This window comes from Lactuca virosa, chromosome 2, assembly GCF_052849685.1.
Source record: "Lactuca virosa cultivar CGN04683 chromosome 2, Lactuca_virosa_CGN04683_v6, whole genome shotgun sequence".
Lineage (NCBI taxonomy): Eukaryota > Viridiplantae > Streptophyta > Magnoliopsida > Asterales > Asteraceae > Lactuca > Lactuca virosa.
In genome coordinates this window covers 139,390,830-139,418,614 of record NC_136427.1, presented here as the reverse complement: position 1 = coordinate 139,418,614, position 27,785 = coordinate 139,390,830, and the positions used below count along the sequence as shown (strand labels likewise).

The 27,785-nt window shown below is 38.7% G+C and overlaps 1 protein-coding gene across 1 annotated transcript; it reads right to left on the bottom strand.

Annotated features, from left to right (window-relative positions):
* Positions 1–23,251: 23,251 nt before the first annotated feature.
* Positions 23,252–27,058, bottom strand: LOC145159537 (uncharacterized). The gene is made up of 6 exons (XM_079078543.1): positions 25,640–27,058; positions 24,611–24,951; positions 24,319–24,454; positions 24,099–24,238; positions 23,902–24,025; positions 23,252–23,735 (listed from the first exon to the last, which is right to left on the bottom strand). Exons 1-6 carry the CDS (start codon positions 26,994–26,996, stop codon positions 23,425–23,427), a joined length of 2,409 nt encoding a protein of 802 aa, XP_078934669.1. The 5' UTR covers positions 26,997–27,058; the 3' UTR covers positions 23,252–23,424.
* Positions 27,059–27,785: the final 727 nt, after the last annotated feature.

The window sequence follows — 27,785 nt, the reverse complement described above, 5'->3', positions numbered from 1 at the left end:
GATAGGACTAATGGGTAGATCGGACACCCCAGATGCGTCTGACAGTATGATAGAGATATGACATTATGTGTTAGCAATAGGGGGTGAAATATTCCCCGATTCCGGTTGAAAGACCGAAGGGTAGGTCGGCACCCCAGAATAGCCTGACATGGGTAGGTCGGCACCCCAGAACGGCTTGACATGGGTAGGTCAGCACCCCAGAATGGCTTGACATGGGTAGGTCAGCACCCCAGAATGGCTTGACATGGGTAGGTCAGCACCCTAGAATGGCTTGACATGGCTAAGGCGGGCGCCTCAGAATGGCCCGACAATATATATACGCTATGTGATTGTATGGTATGTGGTATGATGGGGGAACTCACTAAGCTTTGTGCTTACAGTTTCAGTTTTAGTTGCAGGTACCTCTTCGTCTAAGGGGAAGGAGTCGGCGGTGTAGCAGCGCATGACACACACATGATTTCCGCATGGAGTTTTCTGGGATTGTACTCTGATTGATTTTACTTTGACATTATGAATTTCAGACACATTGTTATATTTTTGTTTGCAAGTGATATGGCATGGGAAATGTTTTGGTAAACTACGTTGAGAATTACTTAATTAAAAATGAAAAATTTGGGCTTGGAAATTGGGATGTTACAGCTATGCTCTTCTCTTGCTTGGAAAAAGGCTTCACAACACTAATATGCTCTCTAATGGCCTTCTAAGCTCCAAAAACACTCAATGGAGGATTAGGGTTTCGTGGTGGTTGCTAAAGATGAGATGGGGGCTGACCCTTGAAGCATTATGTTATTTATATAGTGGCATACCCTAAAAATTAAGGTTTAGGGACTCTGAGCGTACGCTGGGCGTACCTCTCGTACGTTGGGCGTATGCCTCTCTGCACCCGTGACCATTTATTCTTATACGCTGGGTGTACCCAGCTAAACTTACACATGCATTCCTTGCATGCATGGGCCGCCTTGTCACAAAACTCCATTAGGGGCTAAAATTGACAATAACTTCAAAGTACTATATCTTCTTCGTTCTAAGTCCGTTTTCCACGAACTTTATATCCACGAAAAGGTGGCAAGAAGCCCTACGTTTCTAGCACCATATACAAGCCTTTCATCCTTCTAAATAAACCCGAGACCCATAGAAGTATGAATCGCCCCTACCATTGGCCTCCGAGACCAAAATCGAATACTTCCAAAACTGGGTGTTACAATCTTGGGCTTAATATCTAGTGGAGGTGATGCATAAATTGGGCTTTAGATGGATGGAGCATGGAAGAAGATGGTCTCTTAATTAAACGAAAATGGAAGAATTTTTCAAGCATGCAGGGATTAATGATGGGCGATTACGAGAGCTTTGGAGGATTTGGAAAAGTCAAATTGGGCTCAAATTGAAGAGAACTTGAAGAAAAATGGGCTCGAAGCCGATCAGACTCAAACTAGGCTAGTGGGCTAAGTTATGGAGGCCCAATACTCAAAGAAGACCCAATCTCCTCCAGTTCACGCGGCCAACATGTGGATTCCACGCTGCTCGCATGGATTCCTGCAGGGGCAACTTCGGGATTTTAATTGGAGCTCTATATAGGGAAGGTTGGTGTGCCACTTTTCTCAACTTTTGCACTTCCGAACTTGGGAGCATTCTCTGGAGATTTTGGAGCATTTTGAAGACCAAAAACCTTCAAGAACTTAATCATTTTTCTCTTGAATCTTGTAAAATGTTTGGTACAATCTTTACTTATCTTGTTTTCTTGAGTTTAGCCATGTTTGGCTAGACAAAACTTGGTTGACTTTGGTGAAATCCTTTGACTTTTGTTGAATCTTGAAGATTCCATAAACTAGTTTTTTGAATCTTTATGAGAATGTTTTATGTTTTAACATCTTATTACTACTTGTATGTTTGTATTCATGAGTTTAAATATGGTTGTGGTGATTAGTTGGCTAATTTCTTGATTAAGTAAAGGATCTTCAAATTAGAAAGCAACAAATTATTTTTGTGTTAGTTTTGCTTCACACAATCATGAAAACATTTTCTCCAACATGGAAGTGAAATCTTTTGACTCCTCTTGGATTTGGTGAATTTTTGGTTCTTAATGCTAGTTGACTTTCACTAATTACATGCTAAATGGAAATTGTGACTTTGACTAAGGAAATTGTTATGAGCTTCTCTAACCATTTTAACAACTAAGAAAACTCTAGGTAATCTCAAGTTTCTTGGATTACTATAGCCAAATTAAGGATTTAAAACAAGTATTGCACCTTTGGATTCTAATGATATGTTCATCAAAAAGTCAAAGTGAGGAAACCTTAAGTTAACTTAATTATTAGTTTAATTCTAGTTTATTTCAAGTATTTCAAATGACCAAAACCCCCATTTTTATTTTTATTATCAATTTACAAGTATTTTTACAAAGAGATTTTCGTTGAGTAACAAATTGAACCAATCTACGTGGATTCAACCCATTTACCACTGTACACTATTTTAGTGTAGAAGATTTAGAGTTATTAATTTTGTTGGCCTCGACAACCACCAAGTATTATGCCTGGAATAATGTTTATTGTTCGGTTGTAATAGAGGAGGCAAATGCTGAAGGTTCAGGTTATATTGTCCAAGGACATGAAGCATTATGGGTTCGTGACTAGGTTCGGGTTGAGTGTTGTCTTAAAACCTCTCTACCTGTTCTTGTCTGATGAAGGCTTTGGGGCTCGAAATATGACCCGAATGCCTATATGGGTTTAGCAGGTTGGGATTTTTGGCTCATGTGTATTGTGGCTCGGTTTGTGAATAGTTGGCAATACCATAGGCTGGGCCCATAGCTATAGTGAATGTATGGCAAGACTACGGGTTGGACCATAGTATTCACTAGGATGAGTTTGGCCATTGCAAGAATGGTTGTAAGACTATGAGGGGATAACAACCTTCACTCGGGATAAGTTGAGCTTGTTTTTGTTATTTAGTTGCTCTGTGTTCAGGCAGGAGGACTGGTAGATGTGATTAAACTAGTATAGTTCCCGATTGAGGGCGAGGCTCGTTTGGCTTTGCTAGCTTCGGTGAGACCCGCGGGCGAGGCGTGATTGGTTATGTTATCTTGGGTGAGTGGAATATTTAGGCATTTGAGGTTATTCTCAGGGCATGTAGTGTTGATGGTAAATCCCCAAGTCGGTGATGGAATGGTGGCAAGATTAGTGTGTTCTGTGATCTTAATGTTTAAGTGGATTAAATGGTGTCACGATGTATCATGAATCGGTAAGTGTATGACTCATGAGGGTGGGACCCGGTTGTGTTTAGCATGGTTGTGGCGTTAGAATAAGTTCAGAGCATGGAATCTCAGTGTTTAGTGGGTCGGATCCGTGTGATAGATAGGCTAGGGTAGCCTTTATCAGTTAGACTCTTAGGCGGAGTCTTGTTGTACAACAATGCGTGATATTGCCAATCTTAGCAAACGGATAAGGATTTTGCATCCCAATTTATTCAAAGGTCAGCGTGGAATGATGGGGATCTCGAATAGGTCGAATATGCAATTTTTATCATCATGATGTGAGTTATGTATTGGTTGGCATCAATAGTTGAGACCTGTGGTGGGAGTCGCCTTTGTGTTAAGGTTCAAGGTCATTGAGATCGGTGAATGATCAGGATATCTGTTGCCCAGTTATGAGCATGATAATTCAGGTTCATAGGGATTCGTTATGTTCGGTTTGTGGAGTGAAGTTATTATGGATGTGGTATAGGATGGTTTTGTGTGCCTGGAAGTTAGACATAGTATAGGGTTTTCAGTTTCGTGCATGGCAGTTGGACCTTCTTTTGTTGGTCGACAGAGGAGAGTTAAGGTTCGTTCTTCATCAGGATATGTCATCCCTGCTAATATTTGGGGCTTTGATAGCAGTGTTGGAAGGTGGTCGTCTGTATGGGAGGACTTGTCAACCTTAATTGGAATTCAGGAAGTTCGGGCAGGGTCGGCTGGTGTAACAGAATAAGTTGTAAGGAGAAATTTCGAGGACAAAATCTAATTGAAGTGGGGGAGAGTTGTAAGACCCATGTTCCAGATTTGTTTAGCTTTCTATTTATCAGGGACCAAAGATATAATTTTAGGAAAAATTCTATGCCACAACGTGGTGCAACGATGCCCACGATATGGCATGGATTAAATAGTATGCATATTTCTGATGAGTGCCACTACGTGGCAGTTGGTTGGCTATGACGTGGCAGTTGTGCTTGCCCAAGCCTGTAATTTAAGGGTTTCCTTCCATATTTAAGCAACATTTCCAGGGGTTTAGGGCATCTTCTTCAGCCTCCAACCCTCTACCTCAAAACCCTAGCCTCCCTTAGAGAGTTTTGATTCAATTTGTTATTCTTGGTGACTTGAAGAAAAAGAAAAAGGTGTGTTTTGGTGCATGAATCTAGCAATAAAAACTTCATCATCACCATCTTGAGCATAGTTTGGACCCTTATGAGCATTTAAGTTCCAAGCTTTCTAGGTTGTGCTTTTAGGTCTAGGATTCTTGTCCCTTTTCTTCATATTGTGAGAGTTTGAAGGAATGAATTCCATAAAGTTGGCAACCTTATGGATCCTAAAGGTCCATTTGAGGTTATATGTTCTAGATCTAGTGTTCCTTGATGTATTTGGCCTCATCCAGAAGTTTGAGTTCATTATTTCCATGCCTTTGACTAATTTGGGAAAGACGTGCATTGGACATGCATGTCTATAAATCACTGAACTTTATGATACTTATGGAGTATAAAAGTCTTCTGGAAATTTTGATTTGGAGGTTTTAGAGATTAAGATCTTAAAGGATGAGCTCATGTCTTAAGATACCATTAAGGACTTAGGGTTAGATGTTTTAGCTTATTGGGATGACTTAAGCGATAAAGTTGGAAACTTTATCCATTAAGGCCTTAGGGTGTACTAGATCCGAGCTTTTGAGCTCTTGGAATTGCTGGAAAATAGTTTAATGCGTTAAGTTGTTGAAATCCAGTTCCTACAACGTCGTGTCTTGGCCGCCACGACGTGGCGACTGGGGAGGAATTTGACTATTTTGTCCTTATGCTACCATGACGTGGCCAATGGAAGGCCACGGTGTGGCAATTCGCTGAGGCGATTTTTCGGTTGTTAACTTGCTGACCCAGGTTGAATTTTGGTCAAGATTGTTGGATTTAGTGTATAGACTAAGGTTGGACCTTGTATGTTTTAATAAGATTGTTATAGCTTTTGTTGTGGGGCATTCAATTGTGGTTTAGCTGATCTCATGATTCAGGTGAGTCTTCTCACTGCACTATAGGATTCTAGACTGTCTTTGTGACTCTTGCATATGTATGTATGATGGGTTGAGCCCGATTATATAGGCCGGGCCCAATTATATGGGTTGGTCTGATTATATGGGTTGGGCCCAAATATGTGGGCTAGGCCCGAAAGCATGTATGTTGGGATGGGCACGTTACTTGTTTGGTATGTGGTATTTTGGGGGAACTCACTAAGCCTTGTGCTAATGATTTGTGTTTAAACATTTTTCAAGTAGTTCTGGTTCCAAAGGAAAGAGTTCGACATGATCGCATTGCACACCTCAGAGATTTATTCCGTATTATCTTTTGATTTAATGTTGATGTTTTGTGGATACACTATCATACTCTGATTATCTTTTACTAGAATGAATGGATGTTGGTTTTTGGGTTTACTTTGAAAATGAAAAAAACAAAATTCTAGGTATTTATGGGACGTTTTAGTTGAAAAAATTTGTACCATTCTGAATGTGTTTTATGATGCGACTCTTCAGTTTTCAAGATCTCTTTATCCTACTTCAAATTTTTATTTCCCTTAAATCTTTGGAATAGATTTGAAGTTGGTTGACGAGAAAAAAATTCCCGATCAGTATATGAAAAAATTAGTTACTCAAATGTGGAATAAGTTGAACAAATATTGGGTTGGTTTTAATCTTCTGTTAACTGTAGCCGTGGTGTTTAATCCTAGATATAAGTTGACGTTTATTGAATTTTGCTATAAAAAACTTAGAGATGGTTCATCACAATTTATGGGTATTGATAGTGCCCTTTAGGAACATTATGATGAATACGTGCTAGCTTCAAGAAAATGCAACAATATTTGACTTGACATTACATCAAGGGAGCAACGACAACATTAAATAAAGTAATATTTGGGGAGAGACTAGTCAAAACAACATTCTTGAGGCAAATCATATTTTCTAATTATCATTAAATTTTCTTTTATAGTTGTTTAGTTTTTAAATATACTAAATTACTAAATTGTTATATATATATATATATATATATATATATATATATATATATATATATATATATATATATATATATATATTATAGGAGTTTGATAAACATGATAATAATGATTAGGGTTTTAATACCACAAGTCAATTACATGTATAAATTCTTGAGCCCAGAGCCAAAAGAACTTCTTCCGTTAACATGCTTGACTTTTGGAAAACCCAACAATATAGGTGTCCAGAAATAGTGTTGATTACTTATTAAACAGTTTATGCGGGATGGATTCGACGTACTAACATGTGAACCACCGAATCCAAATACTTAAACGGGTTATATAAGTTGGGTTGAGTTGATGTTTCCAACCCATATATTGTATCAGTTGGATTGAGTTTATATTTTCTAACCCGCCAACCTGAACACAGCCTAATTACGGTACCTAATTGATAGAAGACTTCTTGAAAGCTTCATTTTATATTATTATTTATTTTTATTTTTGTTAACCACAACCTAGTTTGTACCTCATGTTAGTATATATATATATATATATATATATATATATATATATATATATATATATATATATATATATATATATATATATATATATATATATATATATATCGCCTTTTAACATTTCTACTTTTCTATCAGACGTCTAACTCCAAGAAAAACCGTTGTCGGTGTCTAACTCTCAAGCTAGTGTCTCGTCTCATGAACTTACTGTTGACTATTATAAACTGAAACAAGTATTATGTGTTGGTGATTTTATATCACTAATGTTATTTAAGTGTAATGGTGTGACAACCCGAAAGATATTCCGTTAACATAACCCATGCCGTTAATAAAACTTATTTTATTTTGGGTTTTTCCGTTCACTTTCAAATTAAATAATTCATTTAGAATTATTATTATTATTTCCTATGTATTGAAACGAAATAATTATTTGAGTGAAAACACTCTAAATAATCTTTTGAAAATTTCTAGACTACGACTAATACGGGTAATGGTCATTTACCCGGGTAAAATATTAAGCTCCGTTTAATGCCGGTATTGGGTGTATTCCCACCGGGTCACTAACTCTAGTCATATATAAAGGATGAGTGGGCACTTTTGAGCCCTTTTCCCCACTTCAACTTTCTCTCTCTACTCTCTCTCTAGAAATCGAACTCTCTCAAGAAATCTTCACTTTCAAGCTCCAATTTGGTAAGTGATCCTTCCTAACTAGTTGTTTATCCTATCATGCATGCAAATCTATATTTGAACCTCCCAAAAATCACCAAAAGTATGTGTTTACGGTTTGGGGAAGCCTCCCAAAAACCGTAAACTCCTTCAATGGGGGTTTTGAAGCCCCAAAACCCTTCCAAACCTCTTCTAATGCTTAGATCCTTACATGCATGGAGTTAGAACCACAAGATCATGCATTTTCGGCCATGAACATGAGTTTACGGTTCTTGAATGTTCAAGAACCGTAAACACCCTTTCATGGGGTTTTGATGCTCCTTAACCCTTCCAATGCATGACTAATGGCCTTGAAACTTGCTTGGATGATCTTAGAACCCTAAAACATGTCCAAATGAGCATAAACTTGAGTTTACGGTTTGGGAACGTCTCCCAAAACCGTAAACACCTTTCAAGGGTGTTTTAATGCTCCAAACACTCTGCATGGCTTGTATTTGAGTCTAGAACTTGCATGAATGGCCTACAAACCACCAAAACACATGGAAAATGGACAAACATGGACAAGGGTGGGTTCACGGCCGTAAACCCATGAGTTTACGACCGTAAACTCCCCAAGGGTGGTCCAAGGACCGTAAACCCATGAGTTTACGACCGTAAACTCCCCAAGGGTGGTCCAAGGACCGTAAACCCTAATTCCTAGGCCATTTCATGTCCCGATCACTTCCTAAGCCATGGAATCAACCTTAGAACCCTCCCGTGTACAAGATAAGGTCATTGATCAACCAAGAACACACCACTCATGAGTTTACGGTCGTAAACTCATGGGGGATATGGTCTAGAAACCGTAAACTCCCCAAGGGTTTACACTTGAAGAATAAACCCTCCTAACTAGGTCATACACTCCCTAAATGCAACCCGTATCGTTACTAACACTTGGAATCAAGTGTTTTCTTGCATTGAGTGTGTCTACTTGTTTAATTAGTAGTATAATTACTAATTAGATACAATTGTGTATCACCTCATATTACTTAGGACCTTGCGTGTGTTCAAGTCCTAAGTTGCCTTGTAGCATCCTACTCGGCACATTCTCGTCAGGTGAGTTCATACCCCTACACCTTTTCCACGTTTTTCATGTTTTCAGGGGGGGAATACAAGCAAAATCATAAAGGTTTTCATATCTTGAAAGAAACTGATGTAATTACACGATTCTCCGATGAACTTATGTTACTTTATCCCTCTTGTAATAGGCAGAGCATAAGGGATATTTTCTAAATATAATTACATAGTTTTCTTAAAACCGTATGGAACTTATCAAACCTTTCCAATCTAAATGGGAAAAACTTATCAAACGGTGCAAATTATTATGGAAATAATTTGGGGATCTTTACCACTTGTTATACGAATTTCGATTTCATGCAAAGTCAAAAATATAAACTATGTCTGATTTAGTTTATCTATGTCTAATCTAGAGTATCATGCTAAATAATTATGTTGTATTTAATTATTTATACTCTACTATGTTCCAAACTAATTCGAAACTCGAAAACGATTGAATCATCTAAAAATCTGTAAATACTAGCTTGTGAGACTTATCTTCGTTATATCCTTCGGGATACCAATAAATCCTCACCGGAAGTATAACCAGAGTCTCCTGGAGGGAGAACGTGAAATTTGTGGATAGATCTATTCGGGACTGACAATCCCACACCTAAACTGTTAGCTACAGTTAGGCGGGCACGCCTGGGGTGACAAATTTCGTAAATCGAACGACGCCTGAAGAACGTCAAGGAGGTCACGGGTCATATCAGTATGGTTATACGGCTCACAATACGTATTTAACAAACCAACTTGGTTATGGATTTTTCTTATTTTTTTTCAACTATAGTTTTATGTATTAAAACTACCTACTTTCACACTGGATGGTATTCCAGGGATCTAATCAAATAGTTTTATGTATTAAAACTACCTACTTTCACACTGGATGGTATTCCAGTGATCTAATCTAATAGTTTTATGTATTAAAACTACCTACTTTCGTACTGGATGGTAATTCCAGGGTCATAACTTATGGTTTTCATATCCTATTCAAATTAACTTACATATAAGAAAATATGGGATTTTCTTGGATATCAACTGTTCATGAAACTAAAGGAAACTGAATTTTTTTTTAAGAAAACAAACCGCTTATGAACTCACCAGCTTTTTGCTGATATTTTAAAACTGCTTGTATTCTCAGGGCATCCATAGACAGGTACTCCCACTAACTTTTGGAGAAGACGGAGCATATAGAAGACTCGTCTTCACTTTTGTTTTAACAAATGTATCTAAGAAAACTTGTAGTACTTTATTTTCAAACAAATGTAAAACTTTCTCATGTAATGTAATGGTTGTGTTTACTATACTTGCTATGTACATTGGTTGTGATACTCTACATGACGTCACTCCGCCCCGGAACGTTTCCGCCATCGGTTTCGGGGTGTGACAGATTGGTATCAGAGCCCTTGTTTATAGTGAACTAAGTATACCGAACCTTACATGGTATACAACTATAAACACTAAGGGGCCTAAGAGCTCTAAACTAAAAGTATGCTTTTAAAATATAAGTATTTTTATAAAAGTATACAAGTAATTCCAGAGTACCGAAATCCGTATCGCGAAGAGAACAAAGCATAAGTAAATTGGGCGTTGTGCACTGTGGTTAAACCTGGGCAGTTATGTAGTCATGTCTAGGGTCAATATAGCCTGATCAACTATATTCATTCGAGACACGGCCAACATGTGCTTGGGAGTGACTGTGGTGTACAGCAGGCCTATAACTTACCTAATATCCATTCAACATAAAATACTATGGGAGTATTTTAGTCCGAACCAAATACCTCATGGAAATCCATTCCGAGTGTTACTACTCCTTCCTCCCTTAGCGATAGTTTACTTACTTCAAGTAATTTTCCTGTCCTATCGCGTAGTAGAACACTCTAAAAATTACTATGAGATATATCCTTGCTTCATATCTCTAAATTCCATCCTCCTCTTTCTTGGTTATTTCATAATCAAGATGCCTCCCCGAAGGAGATCTACCAGGAGAAACAACGACACTCCTCCACCACCGCCTCCTCCCCAATTTGATCCTGTCATGTTTCAGGCAGCTGTTACTGCTGCCGTGGCTGCTGCGATGTCACAAATGAATCCCGGTGGATCTGGTGGTCAGGGAGGTGGTATGCATCCTCAAATTCAGGAAGGTGGCCAGGGACACCAGAAAGAATGCTCTTATAAAGATTTCATGAACGCAAAACCCACATCTTTCGATGGCAAGGGAGGTGTTATTGCTCTGACTCAATGGTTCGAAAAGATTGAGTCCATATTCGAAATTTGCGCAGTCTCCGAGGCCAACAAAGTGAAGTACGCCGCTTGCACTTTCCTCAACAAAGCATTAACCTGGTGGAACGGCCGGGTCAAGTCCTTAACCCTGCCAATGGCAAATGCCATGGGTTGGGACAAACTGAAGGAACTCATGATAGCCCAGTATTGCCCACGGGGCGAGATGCAGAAACTCGAACACGAACTCTGGACACTGAAGATGAAGGGTTCCGACATTGCCTCCTACACTTCTAGGTTCGAGGACCTAGCACTCCTTTGTCCGGGAATGATATCCCCGGAAAGCAAAAAGATCGAACGATTCATCTGGGGGCTGACCCAGCCAACCAAGGGAAATGTTTTGGCTGCAAAGCCAGAAACCTTCGACAGCGCTAAGTGTTTGGCGCAAACCCTGATTGATCATAGCGACGAGCCCGACGAAGTGTTAGCCACTCCTGAGCCGGCTAAAGGGAGTAGTGAAAATAAAAAGAAATTCTGGAACAAGCGAAAGGGTCAGGGTTCGCAAGGACCCTCGAAAAGACAGCAAACTGTGGCAGTCCACGCTGCTACAACTCCTGTCGCCTCTCCTGCAACTCAAACCCCTAACAGTGCATACACTGGTACTCTTCCCTGGTGCGATAAGTGCAGTTACCACCATCGTGCTTCCGGGCTCTGTCGTGAAAAGCATTGCAACAAATGTGGTAAAAAGGGCCATCTGGCTCGAGACTGCAGAAAGCCAGTTCAGCAAACTACTCAAACCTCTGGAGCAGGTGTTGGCCAAGCCTGCTACAACTATGGGGAGGTTGGGCATTTCAAAAGGGACTGCCCCAAAGCAGCAACAACCAACAACACCGGGAGAGTTCTAACCATGGGACAAGAAGAGGCAGTCGCTGACCCCAACGTTGTCACGGGTACGTTTCTCCTCGACAACTCTTATGCATGCATTCTTTTCGATTCTGGTGCTGAAAGGAGCTTTGTTAGTCATGCATTCAAACAATTTCTTAAGCAAAAATCCCAACCATTAACCGAAAAGTTTACCGTCGAAATGGCTAACGGTGAGAAAGAGAGCACTAACGAGATATACGTAGGGTGTACCCTATCCTTAAACGACCGTTCATTTCTCATTGACCTTATGTCAGTCTCCATAAAAAGCTTTGATGTCATCGTTGGCATGGATTGGTTGAGCCCCAATCGTGCAGACATCCTCTGTTTCGAAAAAGCTATTCGTCTCAATCTTCCTTCGGATGAAACTCTTGTAATCTACGGGGATAAACTCAGTTCAGACCTTCGCATCATTTCGTGCATCAAAGCCCAGAAACTCTTGCGGAAGGAGTGTTATGCATTCTTAGCCCATGTCGTTAACGAAAAGCAGGAAGTTAAAGACCTCGAGAGCATCCCCGAAGTCTGCAATTTTCCTGATGTCTTTCCAGAGGATCTCCCGGGAATCCCTCCTGAACGCCAAGTGGAGTTTCGTATCGACTTAATCCCCGGAGCTACCCCCGTAGCCAAATCTCCTTATCGATTAGCTCCGGCAGAAATGCAGGAGTTATCTAGTCAGCTCAATGAGCTGCTCAGTAAAGGATTCATCAGACCGAGTTCCTCGCCGTGGGGAGCCCTGATTTTATTCGTGAAAAAGAAAGATGGATCTTTTCGAATGTGTATCGATTACCGAGAGCTGAACAAGCTCACAATCAAAAACCGTTATCCCCTTCCTCGGATAGACGACCTCTTCGATCAACTTCAAGGAGCTAGCTACTTTTCCAAAATCGATTTAAGATCAGGGTATCATCAGCTGCGAGTCCATGAGGGTGACGTTCCCAAAACAGCCTTTCGGACTCGATACGGTCACTACGAATTCGTAGTTATGCCCTTCGGTCTAACCAACGCACCGGCAGTGTTCATGGATTTGATGAACCCGGTGTGTCGTCCCTTTCTGGACAAATTTGTTATCGTATTCATCGACGACATACTTGTCTATTCCAAAAGCGAAGAGGATCACAAACAACACTTCAGGCTAGTGTTGAAAACTCTTAGATCGGAGCAACTGTATGCGAAATTCTCCAAATGTGAATTCTGGATCCGGAAGGTTACTTTCCTTGGTCACGTGGTAAGCAAGGAGGGCATTCACGTGGATCCTTCAAAGATCAAAGCGATAGAAAACTGGTCAGCACCGAAAACACCCACCGAAATCCGTCAATTCTTGGGTCTCGCTGGCTACTATCGCAGATTTATCCAAAATTTCTCCAAAATTGCCAAACCCTTAACCACTCTAACTCAGAAAGGTGTACCCTTTTGTTGGAGCGAAAAGCAAGACACTGCGTTCCAAACACTGAAGCGAGCCTTGTGCAGCGCACCTATCCTGTCCCTTCCCGATGGGACGGAAGACTTCGTTGTCTACTGCGATGCGTCCAATCAAGGTCTCGGTTGTGTCCTAATGCAACGAGGCAAGGTTATCGCCTATGCCTCCAGACAACTGAAAGTACACGAAGTCAACTACACGACTCACGATCTAGAATTGGGAGCAGTGGTCTTCGCATTAAAAATCTGGAGACATTATCTCTACGGAACTAAGTGCACTATCTTCACTGACCATAAAAGTCTACAACACATCCTCGACCAAAAGGAGCTGAACATGAGACAACGGCGATGGGTTGAACTACTCAACGACTACGAGTGTGAAATCCGCTACCATCCCGGCAAGGCCAATGTGGTGGCTGATGCCCTCAGCCGGAAAGAATACTCAGGTCGTAAGGTGAAGGCACTGACTATGACGATCCATTCCCGCTTATCCGCGCAAATCAAAGAGGCTCATCTGGAAGCCTTAAGGCCAGAAAACGTGTCAGGCGAAGCCCTGAGAGGAATGGATAAGAATCTTGAAATCAGAAACGACGGAGTCTATTGTTTCATGGACCGGATCTGGACCCCAAATTTCGGAGGCTTCAGAGAGGTTGTCATGAACGAAGCTCATAATACTAAATACTCCGTACACCCAGGTTCGGATAAGATGTACCTGGATCTCAAGAAACTGTATTGGTGGCCAAATATGAAGGCCGAAATCGCTACCTTCGTGGGCAAGTGCCTGACTTGCGCCAAGGTGAAGGTCGAATATCAAAAACCCTCCGGCCTACTCCAACAACCCGAAATACCTGAATGGAAATGGGAAATGATTACTATGGATTTCATTACCAAGTTACCCAAATCTCCGAGTGGGTACGACACCATTTGGGTAATTGTCGACCGACTGACCAAATCTGCTCACTTCCTTTCTATCAAGGAAAACTTCAAAATGGAAAAACTCACGCGAATCTACATCCAAGAGGTGGTCCGACTGCACGGTGTACCTGTGTCCATCATTTCCGATCGGGATAGCAGGTTCACTTCTAGGTTCTGGCAGTCACTACAGAAGGCTCTTGGAACTAAGCTGGATATGAGCACAGCTTACCATCCTCAAACAGATGGACAGAGTGAGAGAACCATCCAAACCTTGGAAGACATGTTGAGAGCCTGCGTCATCGACTTCGGCGCGTCATGGGATACTCATCTTCCTTTGGTTGAATTTTCTTATAACAACAACTACCATACCAGCATTAAGGCTGCGCCGTTCGAAGCCCTCTATGGCCGCAAGTGCAGATCCCCTCTGTGCTGGGCTGAGTTGGGTGACACGCAGCTGGTCAAGGGACAAGTCCCTGACAGCACTCTCACTGGTCCAGAAATCATCCGCGAAACCACCGAAAAGATAGTACAAATCCGAGAACGACTTAAGGCCTCCCGAGATAGACAAAAGAGCTACGCCGATAAACGACGAAAACCCTTGGAATTCCAGGTTGGAGACCGTGTCTTGTTGAAAGTCTCACCCTGGAAGGGCATGATACGCTTCGGAAAGCGTGGAAAACTTAACCCAAGGTACATAGGACCTTTCGAAATCCTAGCCAGGATTGGTCCCGTAGCTTACAAACTCCATTTACCTCATGCACTTAGCAATATTCACCCTGTCTTCCACGTTTCAAACCTTAAAAAGTGTCTTTCTGATGAGACCCTTGTGATTCCTCTGGATGAGATCGAAATCGACGAAAACCTAAACTTTGTGGAAGAGCCCATCGAAATCATGGATAGAGAGATCAAACGAACGAAACAAAGCCGCATCCCGATAGTGAAGGTTCGCTGGAATGCCAAGCGGGGTCCCGAATTCACTTGGGAACGCGAAGACTCGATGAAAACGAAATACCCGCATCTCTTTCCAATTCCATGATTTGTATCTAAATTCTAAATTTCGGGACGAAATTTCCTCTAACGGGGGGATAATGTGACAACCCGAAAGATATTCCGTTAACATAACCCATGCCGTTAATAAAACTTATTTTATTTTGGGTTTTTCCGTTCACTTTCAAATTAAATAATTCATTTAGAATTATTATTATTATTTCCTATGTATTGAAACGAAATAATTATTTGAGTGAAAACACTCTAAATAATCTTTTGAAAATTTCTAGACTACGACTAATATGGGTAATGGTCATTTACCCGGGTAAAATATTAAGCTCCGTTTAATGCCGGTATTGGGTGTATTCCCACCGGGTCACTAACTCTAGTCATATATAAAGGATGAGTGGGCACTTTTGAGCCCTTTTCCCCACTTCAACTTTCTCTCTCTACTCTCTCTCTAGAAATCGAACTCTCTCAAGAAATCTTCACTTTCAAGCTCCAATTTGGTAAGTGATCCTTCCTAACTAGTTGTTTATCCTATCATGCATGCAAATCTATATTTGAACCTCCCAAAAATCACCAAAAGTATGTGTTTACGGTTTGGGGAAGCCTCCCAAAAACCGTAAACTCCTTCAATGGGGGTTTTGAAGCCCCAAAACCCTTCCAAACCTCTTCTAATGCTTAGATCCTTACATGCATGGAGTTAGAACCACAAGATCATGCATTTTCGGCCATGAACATGAGTTTACGGTTCTTGAATGTTCAAGAACCGTAAACACCCTTTCATGGGGTTTTGATGCTCCTTAACCCTTCCAATGCATGACTAATGGCCTTGAAACTTGCTTGGATGATCTTAGAACCCTAAAACATGTCCAAATGAGCATAAACTTGAGTTTACGGTTTGGGAACGTCTCCCAAAACCGTAAACACCTTTCAAGGGTGTTTTAATGCTCCAAACACTCTGCATGGCTTGTATTTGAGTCTAGAACTTGCATGAATGGCCTACAAACCACCAAAACACATGGAAAATGGACAAACATGGACAAGGGTGGGTTTACGGCCGTAAACCCATGAGTTTACGACCGTAAACTCCCCAAGGGTGGTCCAAGGACCGTAAACCCATGAGTTTACGACCGTAAACTCCCCAAGGGTGGTCCAAGGACCGTAAACCCTAATTCCTAGGCCATTTCATGTCCCGATCACTTCCTAAGCCATGGAATCAACCTTAGAACCCTCCCGTGTACAAGATAAGGTCATTGATCAACCAAGAACACACCACTCATGAGTTTACGGTCGTAAACTCATGGGGGATATGGTCTAGAAACCGTAAACTCCCCAAGGGTTTACACTTGAAGAATAAACCCTCCTAACTAGGTCATACACTCCCTAAATGCAACCCGTATTGTTACTAACACTTGGAATCAAGTGTTTTCTTGCATTGAGTGTGTCTACTTGTTTAATTAGTAGTATAATTACTAATTAGATACAATTGTGTATCACCTCATATTACTTAGGACCTTGCGTGTGTTCAAGTCCTAAGTTGCCTTGTAGCATCCTACTCGGCACATTCTCGTCAGGTGAGTTCATACCCCTACACCTTTTCTACATTTTTCATGTTTTCAGGGGGGGAATACAAGCAAAATCATAAAGGTTTTCATATCTTGAAAGAAACTGATGTAATTACACGATTCTCCGATGAACTTATGTTACTTTATCCCTCTTGTAATAGGCAGAGCATAAGGGATATTTTCTAAATATAATTACATAGTTTTCTTAAAACCGTATGGAACTTATCAAACCTTTCCAATCTAAATGGGAAAAACTTATCAAACGGTGCAAATTATTATGGAAATAATTTGGGGATCTTTACCACTTGTTATACGAATTTCGATTTCATGCAAAGTCAAAAATATAAACTATGTCTGATTTAGTTTATCTATGTCTAATCTAGAGTATCATGCTAAATAATTATGTTGTATTTAATTATTTATACTCTACTATGTTCCAAACTAATTCGAAACTCGAAAACGATTGAATCATCTAAAAATCTGTAAATACTAGCTTGTGAGACTTATCTTCGTTATATCCTTCGGGATACCAATAAATCCTCACCGGAAGTATAACCAGAGTCTCCTGGAGGGAGAACGTGAAATTTGTGGATAGATCTATTCGGGACTGACAATCCCACACCTAAACTGTTAGCTACAGTTAGGCGGGCACGCCTGGGGTGACAAATTTCGTAAATCGAACGACGCCTGAAGAACGTCAAGGAGGTCACGGGTCATATCAGTATGGTTATACGGCTCACAATACGTATTTAACAAACCAACTTGGTTACAGATTTTTCTTATTTTTTTTCAACTATAGTTTTATGTATTAAAACTACCTACTTTCACACTGGATGGTATTCCAGGGATCTAATCAAATAGTTTTATGTATTAAAACTACCTACTTTCACACTGGATGGTATTCCAGGGATCTAATCTAATAGTTTTATGTATTAAAACTACCTACTTTCGTACTGGATGGTAATTCCAGGGTCATAACTTATGGTTTTCATATCCTATTCAAATTAACTTACATATAAGAAAATATGGGATTTTCTTGGATATCAACTATTCATGAAACTAAAGGAAACTGACTTTTTTTTTTAGAAAACAAACCGCTTATGAACTCACCAGCTTTTTGCTGATATTTTAAAACTGCTTGTATTCTCAGGGCATCTATAGACAGGTACTCCCACTAACTTTTGGAGAAGACGGAGCATATAGAAGACTCGTCTTCACTTTTGTTTTAACAAATGTATCTAAGAAAACTTGTAGTACTTTATTTTCAAACAAATGTAAAACTTTCTCATGTAATGTAATGGTTGTGTTTACTATGCTTGCTATGTACATTGGTTGTGATACTCTACATGACGTCACTCCGCCCCGGAACGTTTCCGCCATCGGTTTCGGGGTGTGACAAATGGGGTTAATTTGTTGATCAATGTCACTTTGACAATTATTGAACAAATCGGTATGATGCGGAGTGCACATTTGTTTACTTTTGTCTTTGTTGAAAGTATACTGCTATTTAGGGGCGAAGCCCCTGAACCGACGGGGGTCCGGGGGCAGCGCCCCTGGGAGCGAGGTCCAAGGGCCAGCAGCCCCTGGCGGGGTCCAAGGGACAGAGCCCCTGGCTGGGGTCGATGATCATATCCGAAATCTGTTGTTGGTACTCTTCTTCTTCATAACATCTTGTACATTCTCTCTTCTGTTTTCACAATTCTGAGTCTTATCCGATTAAAGATTGGGAGTACCACCCAAATACTTTAATCTAGAAATGAAACCACAATTCTCAGAATTTCCAAGGCTATTTTATCCCGATTTTCTTACAAAGATTAAAGTATTTCTGTGATCATTGCAAATGGTGATTCTGTGAAGGAAATGACAAGTAAGTTTGAAAAACTGAACAAGTATGAAGGGAAAGATTTTCGTAGATGGCAGAAGAAGATGAAGTTTCTCCTTACCACTATGAAAGTGGTGTATGTTCTGAGTACACCCATGCCAGTCTTACCAGAATCTGTTGAAGATGAAACTTTGGAGGCAACAAGAAGAAGATCAAAGTGGGAAAATGATGATTACATATGTCGTGGTCATATTCTCAATGGTATGTCTGACTCTCTTTTTTATATCTATCAAAATTTAGAATCTGCAAAAGAACTGTGGGATTCTCTTGAATCCAAGTACATGGCTGAAGATGCTTCTAGTAAGAAGTTTCTTGTTAGTAAGTTTATGGGTTACAAGATGATTAACTCCAGGCCTGTTATGGAACAATTCCATGAAATTTTAAGGATTTTGGGACATTTTGATCAACACAATCTGAAAATGGATGAAGCCATTTCTGTGTTGTGATCATTGACAAACTGCCCCCTTCTTGGAAGGATTTAAAACACAATCTGAAACATAACAAAGAGGAATTGACTTTGACTCAATTTGGAAGCCATTTAAGGATTGAAGAGTCCACAAGGACTCAAGAACTTGAAAACAATACTAAAGGCAAGAACCAAGTTGGTTCCTCTTCTGTGAACATGGAGGAAGGAGAAGGTTCAAAGAATCCCAAGAAGTCTAATGGAAAAAGGAAGTTTAAAGGAAAGGATGACAAGTCTTCCAACAAGAAGGCTAAGTTGGTTTGTTGGAATTGTAACAAACCGGGTCACTTCAAGAAAGATTGTCGTCTTTGCAAAGTGAATAAGGATGGTGTTGGACCAAGTGGATCCAAGGATCCAGAAAAGTAACAAGGTCAGATTTCTGTTTTCATGCAGAATTCTAAATATATTCCGAATTATATTTATGTGATTTCTGAAGCATTTTATGTGTAGGATGATAAAGTTGCATGGTGGGTTGATTTGGGAGCAACAAGTCATGTTTGCAAAGATCTATATTGGTTCAAGGACTTTTAACCAATTGAATATGGATCTGTTGTGAAGATGGGAAATTTTGCAACTGAACCAATCAAGGGCATAGGATCTGTTTTACTTACTTTTACTTCTGGGAAATGTTTGTGTTTGAACAATGTTTTATATGTTCCAGGGATTCGTAAGAATCTCGTGTCTGAAATTGTATTAAATAATTATGGTTACAAACAAGTGTTAGAAATTGACAAGTATATCTTGTCAAGACATGGTTCTTTTATGGGATTTGGCTATATATGTAATGGAATGATTAGGCTTAATATTAATTATCCTTCTAGTGATAATTCTGTTTGCATGGCTTCTAGTAGTACTAGCAATAATTTTCATAAATCTGAATTATGGCATGCTAGACTAGGACACATTCATTACAAGAGATTAAAAGACATGTCTAAAATGAGTTTAATTCCTACTTTTGATATGCAAAATAATCAAATATGTAAAACATGCATGCAAACTAAAATCACTAGAAAACCTTTCAAAGATGTTGTTAGGGAAAGCAAGGTGTTAGATCTTATACATAGTGATTTATGTGATTTCCATGCAACACCTTCCCTTAGAAACAAGAAGTATGTTGTTACTTTTATTGATGATGCATCTAGATATTGTTATATCTATTTGCTACATTCTAAGGATGAAGCACTTGATAAATTGAAAATTTATAAATAACAAGTTGAGCGTCATAAAAATGAATTAATAAAAGTATTGCGTACTGATAGAGGTGGTGAGTATTATGATGCAGTTTATTTTGAATCAATTGGAATAATACATCAAACCACAGCTCCATATACACCACAACAAAATGGTGTAGCTGAAAGGAAGAATAGGAATTTGAAAGAAATGGTTAATTCCATGTTGTCATATTCTTGTTTAAGTGAAGGGTTTTAGGGTGAGGCAATGTTAACTGCATGTTACATCTTGAATATAACTCCAAATAAAAGGAGTAAGAATACTCCTTATGAACTTTGGTGTAAAAAGGTACCAAATTTGAGTTATCTCAAAGTTTGGATTTGTAGAGCAGTTGTAAGGCTCACTGAACCCAAAAGGAAAACATTGGGTGAAAGAGGTATAAAATGTATCTTTATTGGATATCCTGAGCATTCCAAAGCATATAGATTCTATGTTTTAGAATCTAATGACTCTGTGTCTGTAAACACAGTGATAGAGTCAAGAGATGCTATCTTTGATGAAGAAAGATTTACATCTATACCTAGACCAAGGGACATGATTCATCAATCTTCCAGCAAGAGTACTACTCAAGCTGAACATGTTTCCGGTGGTGCAAGTTCTGTACCAGAATCTAGGAAAAACACCAGAGCTAGAAAAGCTAAGTCTTTTGGATCTGATTTTCAACTATATTTAGTTGAAGGAACAAGGAATGAGACTATTTCTCAACATCAATATTCTTTTAATATTGAAGAGGATCCAAAGACTTTCAGTGAATCTATGACTTCTAGGGATGTTCATTTCTGGAAAGAGGAAATTCATGATGAGATTGATTCTATCATGCATAACAATACTTGGGTATTGGCTGATTTACCTCCTGGTTGCAAGGCATTAGGATGTAAATGGATCCTCAAAAGAAAAATGAAGGTGGATGGCACAATTGATAAGTATAAAGCCAGATTGGTTATCCAAGGCTTTAGACAAAAGGAAGGCATTGATTTCTTTGATACTTATGCTCCTGTTGCCAGAATTTATACTATTAGATTATTATTAGCTCTTGCAGCTATACATAATCTTGTGATTCACCAAATGGATGTGAAAACTGCATTCTTGAATGGTGACTTGGATGAGGAAATATACATGAAACAACCTGAAGGGTTTGTGATGCCTGGAAATGAGCACAAAGTGTGCAAGTTGAAGAAATCATTATATGGTTTGAAACAAGCACCAAAACAATGGCATCAAAAGTTTGATGATGTTGTCTTGTCTAATGATTTTGCATTAAACCAAGCTGACAAGTGTGTATATAGCAAATTTGATACTTTTGGTAAAGGAGTCATGATTTGCTTATATGTAGATGATATGTTGATTTTTGGTACTGATTTAGAAGAAGTTGATAAAACGAAGAAATTCTTATCATCTAGTTTTGATGAAAGACATGGGGGAGGCTGAGGTAATTCTTGGTATAAGAATTAGAAAATGAAACAATGGGATTTCAATTTCTCAATCTCATTATATTGAGAAGATATTGAAAAAGTTTAACTTTGAGAATTGTTCTCCTGTTAGCACTCCTATAGATCCTAGTCTTAAGCTACTACCTAATAAAGGATCTACAGTGTCTCAACTTGAATACTCAAGGGCTATTGGTTGTCTAATGTATGCCATGATTAGTACTAGGCCTGATATAGCATATGCTATGGGAAGGCTTAGTAGATATACTAGTAATCCTAGTTCACATCATTGGCAAGCTGTGAGTAGAGTATTCAAGTACTTGAAAGGGACCATGAATTATGGTTTAATTTATAGTGGATATCCTTCTGTTTTGGAAGGTTATTCAGATGCCAGCTGGATTAACAACTTAGAGGATCACGCCTCTACAAGTTGTTGGGTGTTTCTTCTTGGAGGAGGTGTCATTTCTTGGGCATCTAAGAAACAAACTTGTATTACTAACTCAACCATGGAGTCTGAGTTTGTTGCATTGTCTGCTGTTGGTAAAGAAGCTGAGTGGCTAAGGAATTTGATTTATGAAATTCCATTATGGCCCAAACCGATATCTACCATTTCTACCAGATGTGATAGTGCTGCAACCTTGGCTAAGGCTTATAATCAAGTGTACAATGGAAAGTCTAGATATTTAGGTGTTATACATAACATGATTCGTGAGCTCATCATGACTGGTGTGATATCTGTGGAGTTTGTAAGAACTTAGTTAAATTTAGCCGATCATCTAACCAAAGGGTTAGCAAGAGATCTTGTGCACAAGGCGGCTGTAGGGATGGGTTTAAAGTCCACTTAAAATTTTTTATATTGAGATACCCAATTCCCATCTAATGTAATATTAGATGTTGAATTCAATGTGGAAAGCTTGATATTTGAAGATTGGAACACATTATTATCATCATCCCAAGGTATGTGTTCAGTACTGCAAGTTAAGAAGGTTGAATTTATATTCTTAATAGTTCTTTTGAAAAATTGCATTTGCAGGTGCAAGAATAAAAGGACTACCTATATAAGCATGAAGTTTAGCTGCTTCAAGAAGTTAGGACTTGGCTTTGATATGCTTATTGAAGGATGGGACACAAGCTAGTAAATATAGTGTCAAGTTAGAAATTTGAGAATGTAAATTGTTGTGTATATTATCTTTATGTATTCACTTAGAATAGAAAGAGTTCAATCCTTAGTGACACCCTGATATTCGAATATTTGGAATGAATAATATACTAATGTGAAATTCAATCATCACGAAATTTCATTTATGCATCAGTTTGTTGTTGTTATGATTTTAATGTTTAGTTAATCAAGATTACAATTAAATGGGGGAGGTTTGTTGGTGATTTTATATCACTAATGTTATTTAAGTGTAATGGGGTTAATTTGTTGATCAATGTCACTTTGACAATTATTGAACAAATCGGTATGGTGCGGAGTGCACATTTGTTTAATTTTGTCTTTGTTGAAAGTATACTGCTATTTAGGGGCAAAGCCCCTGAACCGACGGGGGCCCGGGGGCTGCGCCCCTGGGAGCGGTGTCCAAGGGGCGGCAACCCCTAGCGGGGTCCAAGGGGCAGAGCCCCTGGCTGGGGTCGATGATCATATCCGAAATCTGTTGTTGGTACTCTTCTTCTTCATAACATCTTTGAACATTCTCTCTTATGTTTTTCCAATTCTGAGTCTTATCCGATTAAAGATTGGGAGTACCACCCAAATACTTTAATCTGAAAGTGAAACCACAATTCTCAAAATTTCCAAGGCTATTTTATCCCGATTTTCTTACATTATGAAGCCAACGTTGGTAAAATACAAATTATCAGTTTTCATATCGAGTACACTAACAAACAATGATAAGATCATATGATACCACTAATTCCCTCTAAGCTCTGTAAAACTTGTTCAATAGATGGTCTTTGTATTGATTCAGGTTGAGTACATCTTAAAACAAGTGCAGCGCACTCATAGGCAGCTTTCAACTGGTAGTCATGACCAAGGCTCGGGTCTATTATAGTCTTCACCTTTCTTTTACTATGTAGCATTGGCCTTATCCATTCCACCAGATTTTGCTCCTTGTTGGGCCGTGTCTTGTCAATAGCCCGTAGACCCGTAAGACTTTCCAGTAACACCACTCCAAAAGCATATACATCGTTCTTCCCATTCAAATGACCTATAAATGTACATGTTATTGTTACCTAATATAGGACGAATTATACTACATTTGGCTTATTTCATTGTGACAATAATTAAAATATTTTGTCCCATGGATCATTTTTGATGTTTCATCTGTATAAAAGTTGTGAAGAAAACTAATGAATTTAGAGGAAACTGATCACCTGTTGCAACGTACTCAGGAGCGACATACCCATGTGTCCCCATTACCTCTGTCATAATATGTGTATTACCATTTGTTGGACCATGTATTGCCAAACCAAAATCACAGATTTTTGCATTGAAATCCTTGAAAAAAACAATCTTTTTGAAATGAAATCATAAGATACAACGATTAACTGAATTTAGTAGCATGCGATACCTGATCAAGCAATATGTTAGAACTCTTCAAATCACGAAATATGATTTGGTTCTCGGCACTATGAAGAAAGGCAAGTCCTTGAGCTGTTCCGATCATGATTTTGAGTCGCATTGACCATGGGAGCTCTAGTCCAGATCCTTCTACATTAGTTAAAACCTTTCAATTTATGTCCATTTAGCTACGAATATTATATTATTTAGATTAATAGATATATGTTTACTTTTTAATATGTAATTTTCTAGGCTCCCTTTGTTCAGAAATTCGTAAATGAGGAATAGGTCCTTATCTTCGCAGCAATATCCTATTAAATGGACTAGATTTGGATGACTCAACCTGCCTAAAATCTTCACCTCCGCCTGTATCCATGGTACCATTTCATCATTATATCAAGGTTATCGCACAAAAAAATTAACTTAATAACTTGAATTAATGATGCAACACAATAATACAAAGTATGAAGTTAGACAAACAAGTAGCGACACTTGGTGCAAAAAATCGTGCATATAAACTACCTGCCATTCTTGGAATCCTTGATAACCATCAGTATTGAGTTTTTTAACAGCAACAGCCATCCCAGAAGCAACTTTTGAAGGAGAAAATGTTTCGTGATCGACCCATCCTTTGAAAACTTTTCCAAAGGCACCCTCACCAGCAATCATATCATGACTAAAGTTCCTAGTAGCAATTTTAAGTCCAGCTACAGTGAATACTTTTAAACGAGAATTTATAACTTCCCGTTTGAAATTAACTTCATGGAAACTATTTGTAGTGTTGCTTAGTAAATCGTCCTTGTTAGACAATGTACACGGAAGAAGGCATATACTTTGCCCTTTCTTCTTTTCCGGTTGCTCGACTGAAAATAAGATCAAAGGAAAGACTTTAGATCATTACAAGAAATTTAGACACTAGAAGGTAGAACTAAAAGTTAGCGACTATACTCATGGACTAAACTTTTGGTGTAAACTTTAGATATCCAACCATGAACCAAAACACTCTTTTCTCCCGAAAAGGGTAGTGCAAAAAATGTTTCATCTATGGTATATTATCTTATTTTTTACAATAAAAAGAATATTCAAAGTACATTGGTTTGCTATAACTTATATTGATTTTCAAAATGTTTAATATTTGGTGCAAAGAACGATTATATATGTTCAACATATTACTCCATTTTTATACCAAGAAAATATTCTAGGTATATTTTTTTCCCAACATATATAGATTTTAAAAAATACCCTTTATAATCAAGAGTTTTTTTATATAAATTTGTTTTCCTTTTTATATAACTTTGTCTTACTATACAATTAAATTAACTAGACTTATGTAAACCCAAACTTAGATGACCAAATTGTAATATGAAAGTATAGCGCAAAAATTGTTGAAAATAATGGTATAACACCAGATTTGAGACGTTATACAATTTCTTTAAACCATTTTGGTGCAACAAATGGTGTTTGGTAAAGTAAAATGGTGAAAAAAATGGGATTTGTTGGTTGGAAATGTAATACTATGTGAAAAAAGAAAGTCACAAAGAGGTTAATTACCAAGTGTGGCAGAGGTTTTCACTGCAAACATACTCCGCAACATCCTTGACACAGTTATCTTTCCACTCTTCACATTCGAATTTCCTTTTTCTTCATTCTCATAACGACTACAACTTTCGAGTACAAAAGAATTCGCTTTCTCTTGCATCACCAACACAGCTTCAAGTTCGACTACCACCTCAGTCATAGTCGGGCGTTCTTTTGGACGAGTCTTTAAGCATTTTTCTGTGATTCCCACAAAAGCTTCTAAGCAATCAGGGATGACTTGGCCCTTCAAACTCGGGTCAATTATATGATTCAACATTCCTTCTTTGATGAACCCCATGGCCCACCCAACTAGACCGAGTTCATTATCCCCAAGAGTTGGATCAATCGCAGGACGCCCACATAAAACCTCCAATAACACAACCCCAAATGAGTAAACATCAGATTTCCTTGTGAGTCTTCGTGTCATGAAGTAGTTAGGATCAAAATACCCGAAAGAGCCTTTTACATCTGTGCTCACATGGGTGAAAGGTTGACCTAGTGGACCAATTTTCGACACCCCAAGATCTGAAACCTTAGCTTCCATGTATTCATCCAAGAGTATATTTGAGCTTTTCACATCCCTATGTATGATTCGGTGGTTTGAGTTTGTGCCAGTGTGAAGATAATCTAAAGCACGTGCAGCCCCTATGCATATTTTCAAACGTTCCACCCAAGAAAGTGGACAGTTTTTAGTGTGTCTGGAAACTTTATGGAGGCGTTCTCCGAGGTTTCCACCTGAGACATACTCGTATACGATAATCATCTCATTGAACTCATCACAGTATCCGATAAGAGAGACAAGGTTGTTGTGTCGGAACTTGGAGAGCATCTTGATTTCAGTCCAAAACTCAGTGGCTCCTTGCTTAGATCGAGAATCCATCCTCTTGATTGCAACCCTAGTTGCACCATAGTCGATGACACCTTTATACACCTTACCAAATCCACCTTTCCCTATCACCATATCTTGACTGAAATTGTTTGTTGCTACTCTCATGTCTGTAAGTGGAAACCAGCGGCATAGATGTTCCTGTGAGAAAGATGGTGGTTTTTTGTCGTTGGTTTCATGAAGTTGACTCAACTTAAAGACGATGATATTGAGAATAATCATGGCAAGTATCACTCCAGTCACTGCTGATGGAACAAGTCCGAATGTTAATACTTGTTTTGTGTGTTGATCTACCCATCGATGATTGTTTCCGAAGCAAGAGCAATCGTGATTTCGAATGTTGTCAACTGGGTGGAAACCAGAATTTGTGAAACTATCACTCGATATGTATAGTAAACTGTGCAATAACATCAAGAAATAGCCTTTACGCAAAGTCATCCTCATGGATTTTAAAGTTGACTGAACATGAACAATTTCTGCAAGTACCCTTTTAACTTGTTACTCAGGTCAACTGTTCTACGAGGCGACTTTTACACAGGGTAACTGAAATTAATAACTTTCGAAGAGATTGTTCTAGCCGAATCTTTGTAAACGTGTTGCAGTTGAGTTAATTACACGTGTTCGGGGGTTAGTGGTTATAATTTTCTTCCAATAGTTAGCTGCCAGAAGTGTCAACATTTGACGTGAATGAGTAAGAGGGAGGAAGGTGTCTAGCGACGTTGATTGACTTTCACATTTGTATTTTCATTCTAAAATAGTTGTAAGTTGTACATAATGGTTAGACTTTGCCCTTAGTTACAAAACTGCACTATTTTTTTCTGTAGTTATTTATTTATTTTTTTGTATTTTCATTCTAAAATAGTTTGAAGGAAGTGGCTAGTGCCACCCCTATGACATTGACTCGGCAGTGCCAAACGAACACCTCCCCTTGGCCTCATGGTAAACTGGACAGCTTCATTCTATATGAAAGTATGGAGAGAAAAAGTCCAAATTTAAGACCTCTTCTCAATTTCCTTTTCCATTAATTAAAAAAACGATAAATATGGCATCACAATTCCTCTTTTAATGTGGAATCTAAAATAGAAAACCATAATTCAATAATTTTTCTATAGAAAATTTTCCATATAAATTCAAATTTTTGAAGTTACCTTAAATTATAATTTTTTTAATGTAAGTCATTAAAAATTTTCTATAGAAATTTTAGATAAATTAAAAAAAAATAGATGGGTCACT

What these genes read in the sequence shown, in the direction of transcription:
- LOC145159537 (XM_079078543.1), bottom strand. Translation starts at nt 26,996, where the DNA reads ATGAGGATGACTTTGCGTAAAGGCTATTTCTTGATGTTATTGCACAGT. An exon ending in AGAAAATTACATATTAAAAA is followed by an intron (nt 24,239 to 24,318) that starts GTAAACATATAT and finishes TAACTAATGTAG; the next exon opens with AAGGATCTGGACTAGAGCTC. An exon ending in TCCTGAGTACGTTGCAACAG is followed by an intron (nt 23,736 to 23,901) that starts GTGATCAGTTTC and finishes GTACATTTATAG; the next exon opens with GTCATTTGAATGGGAAGAAC.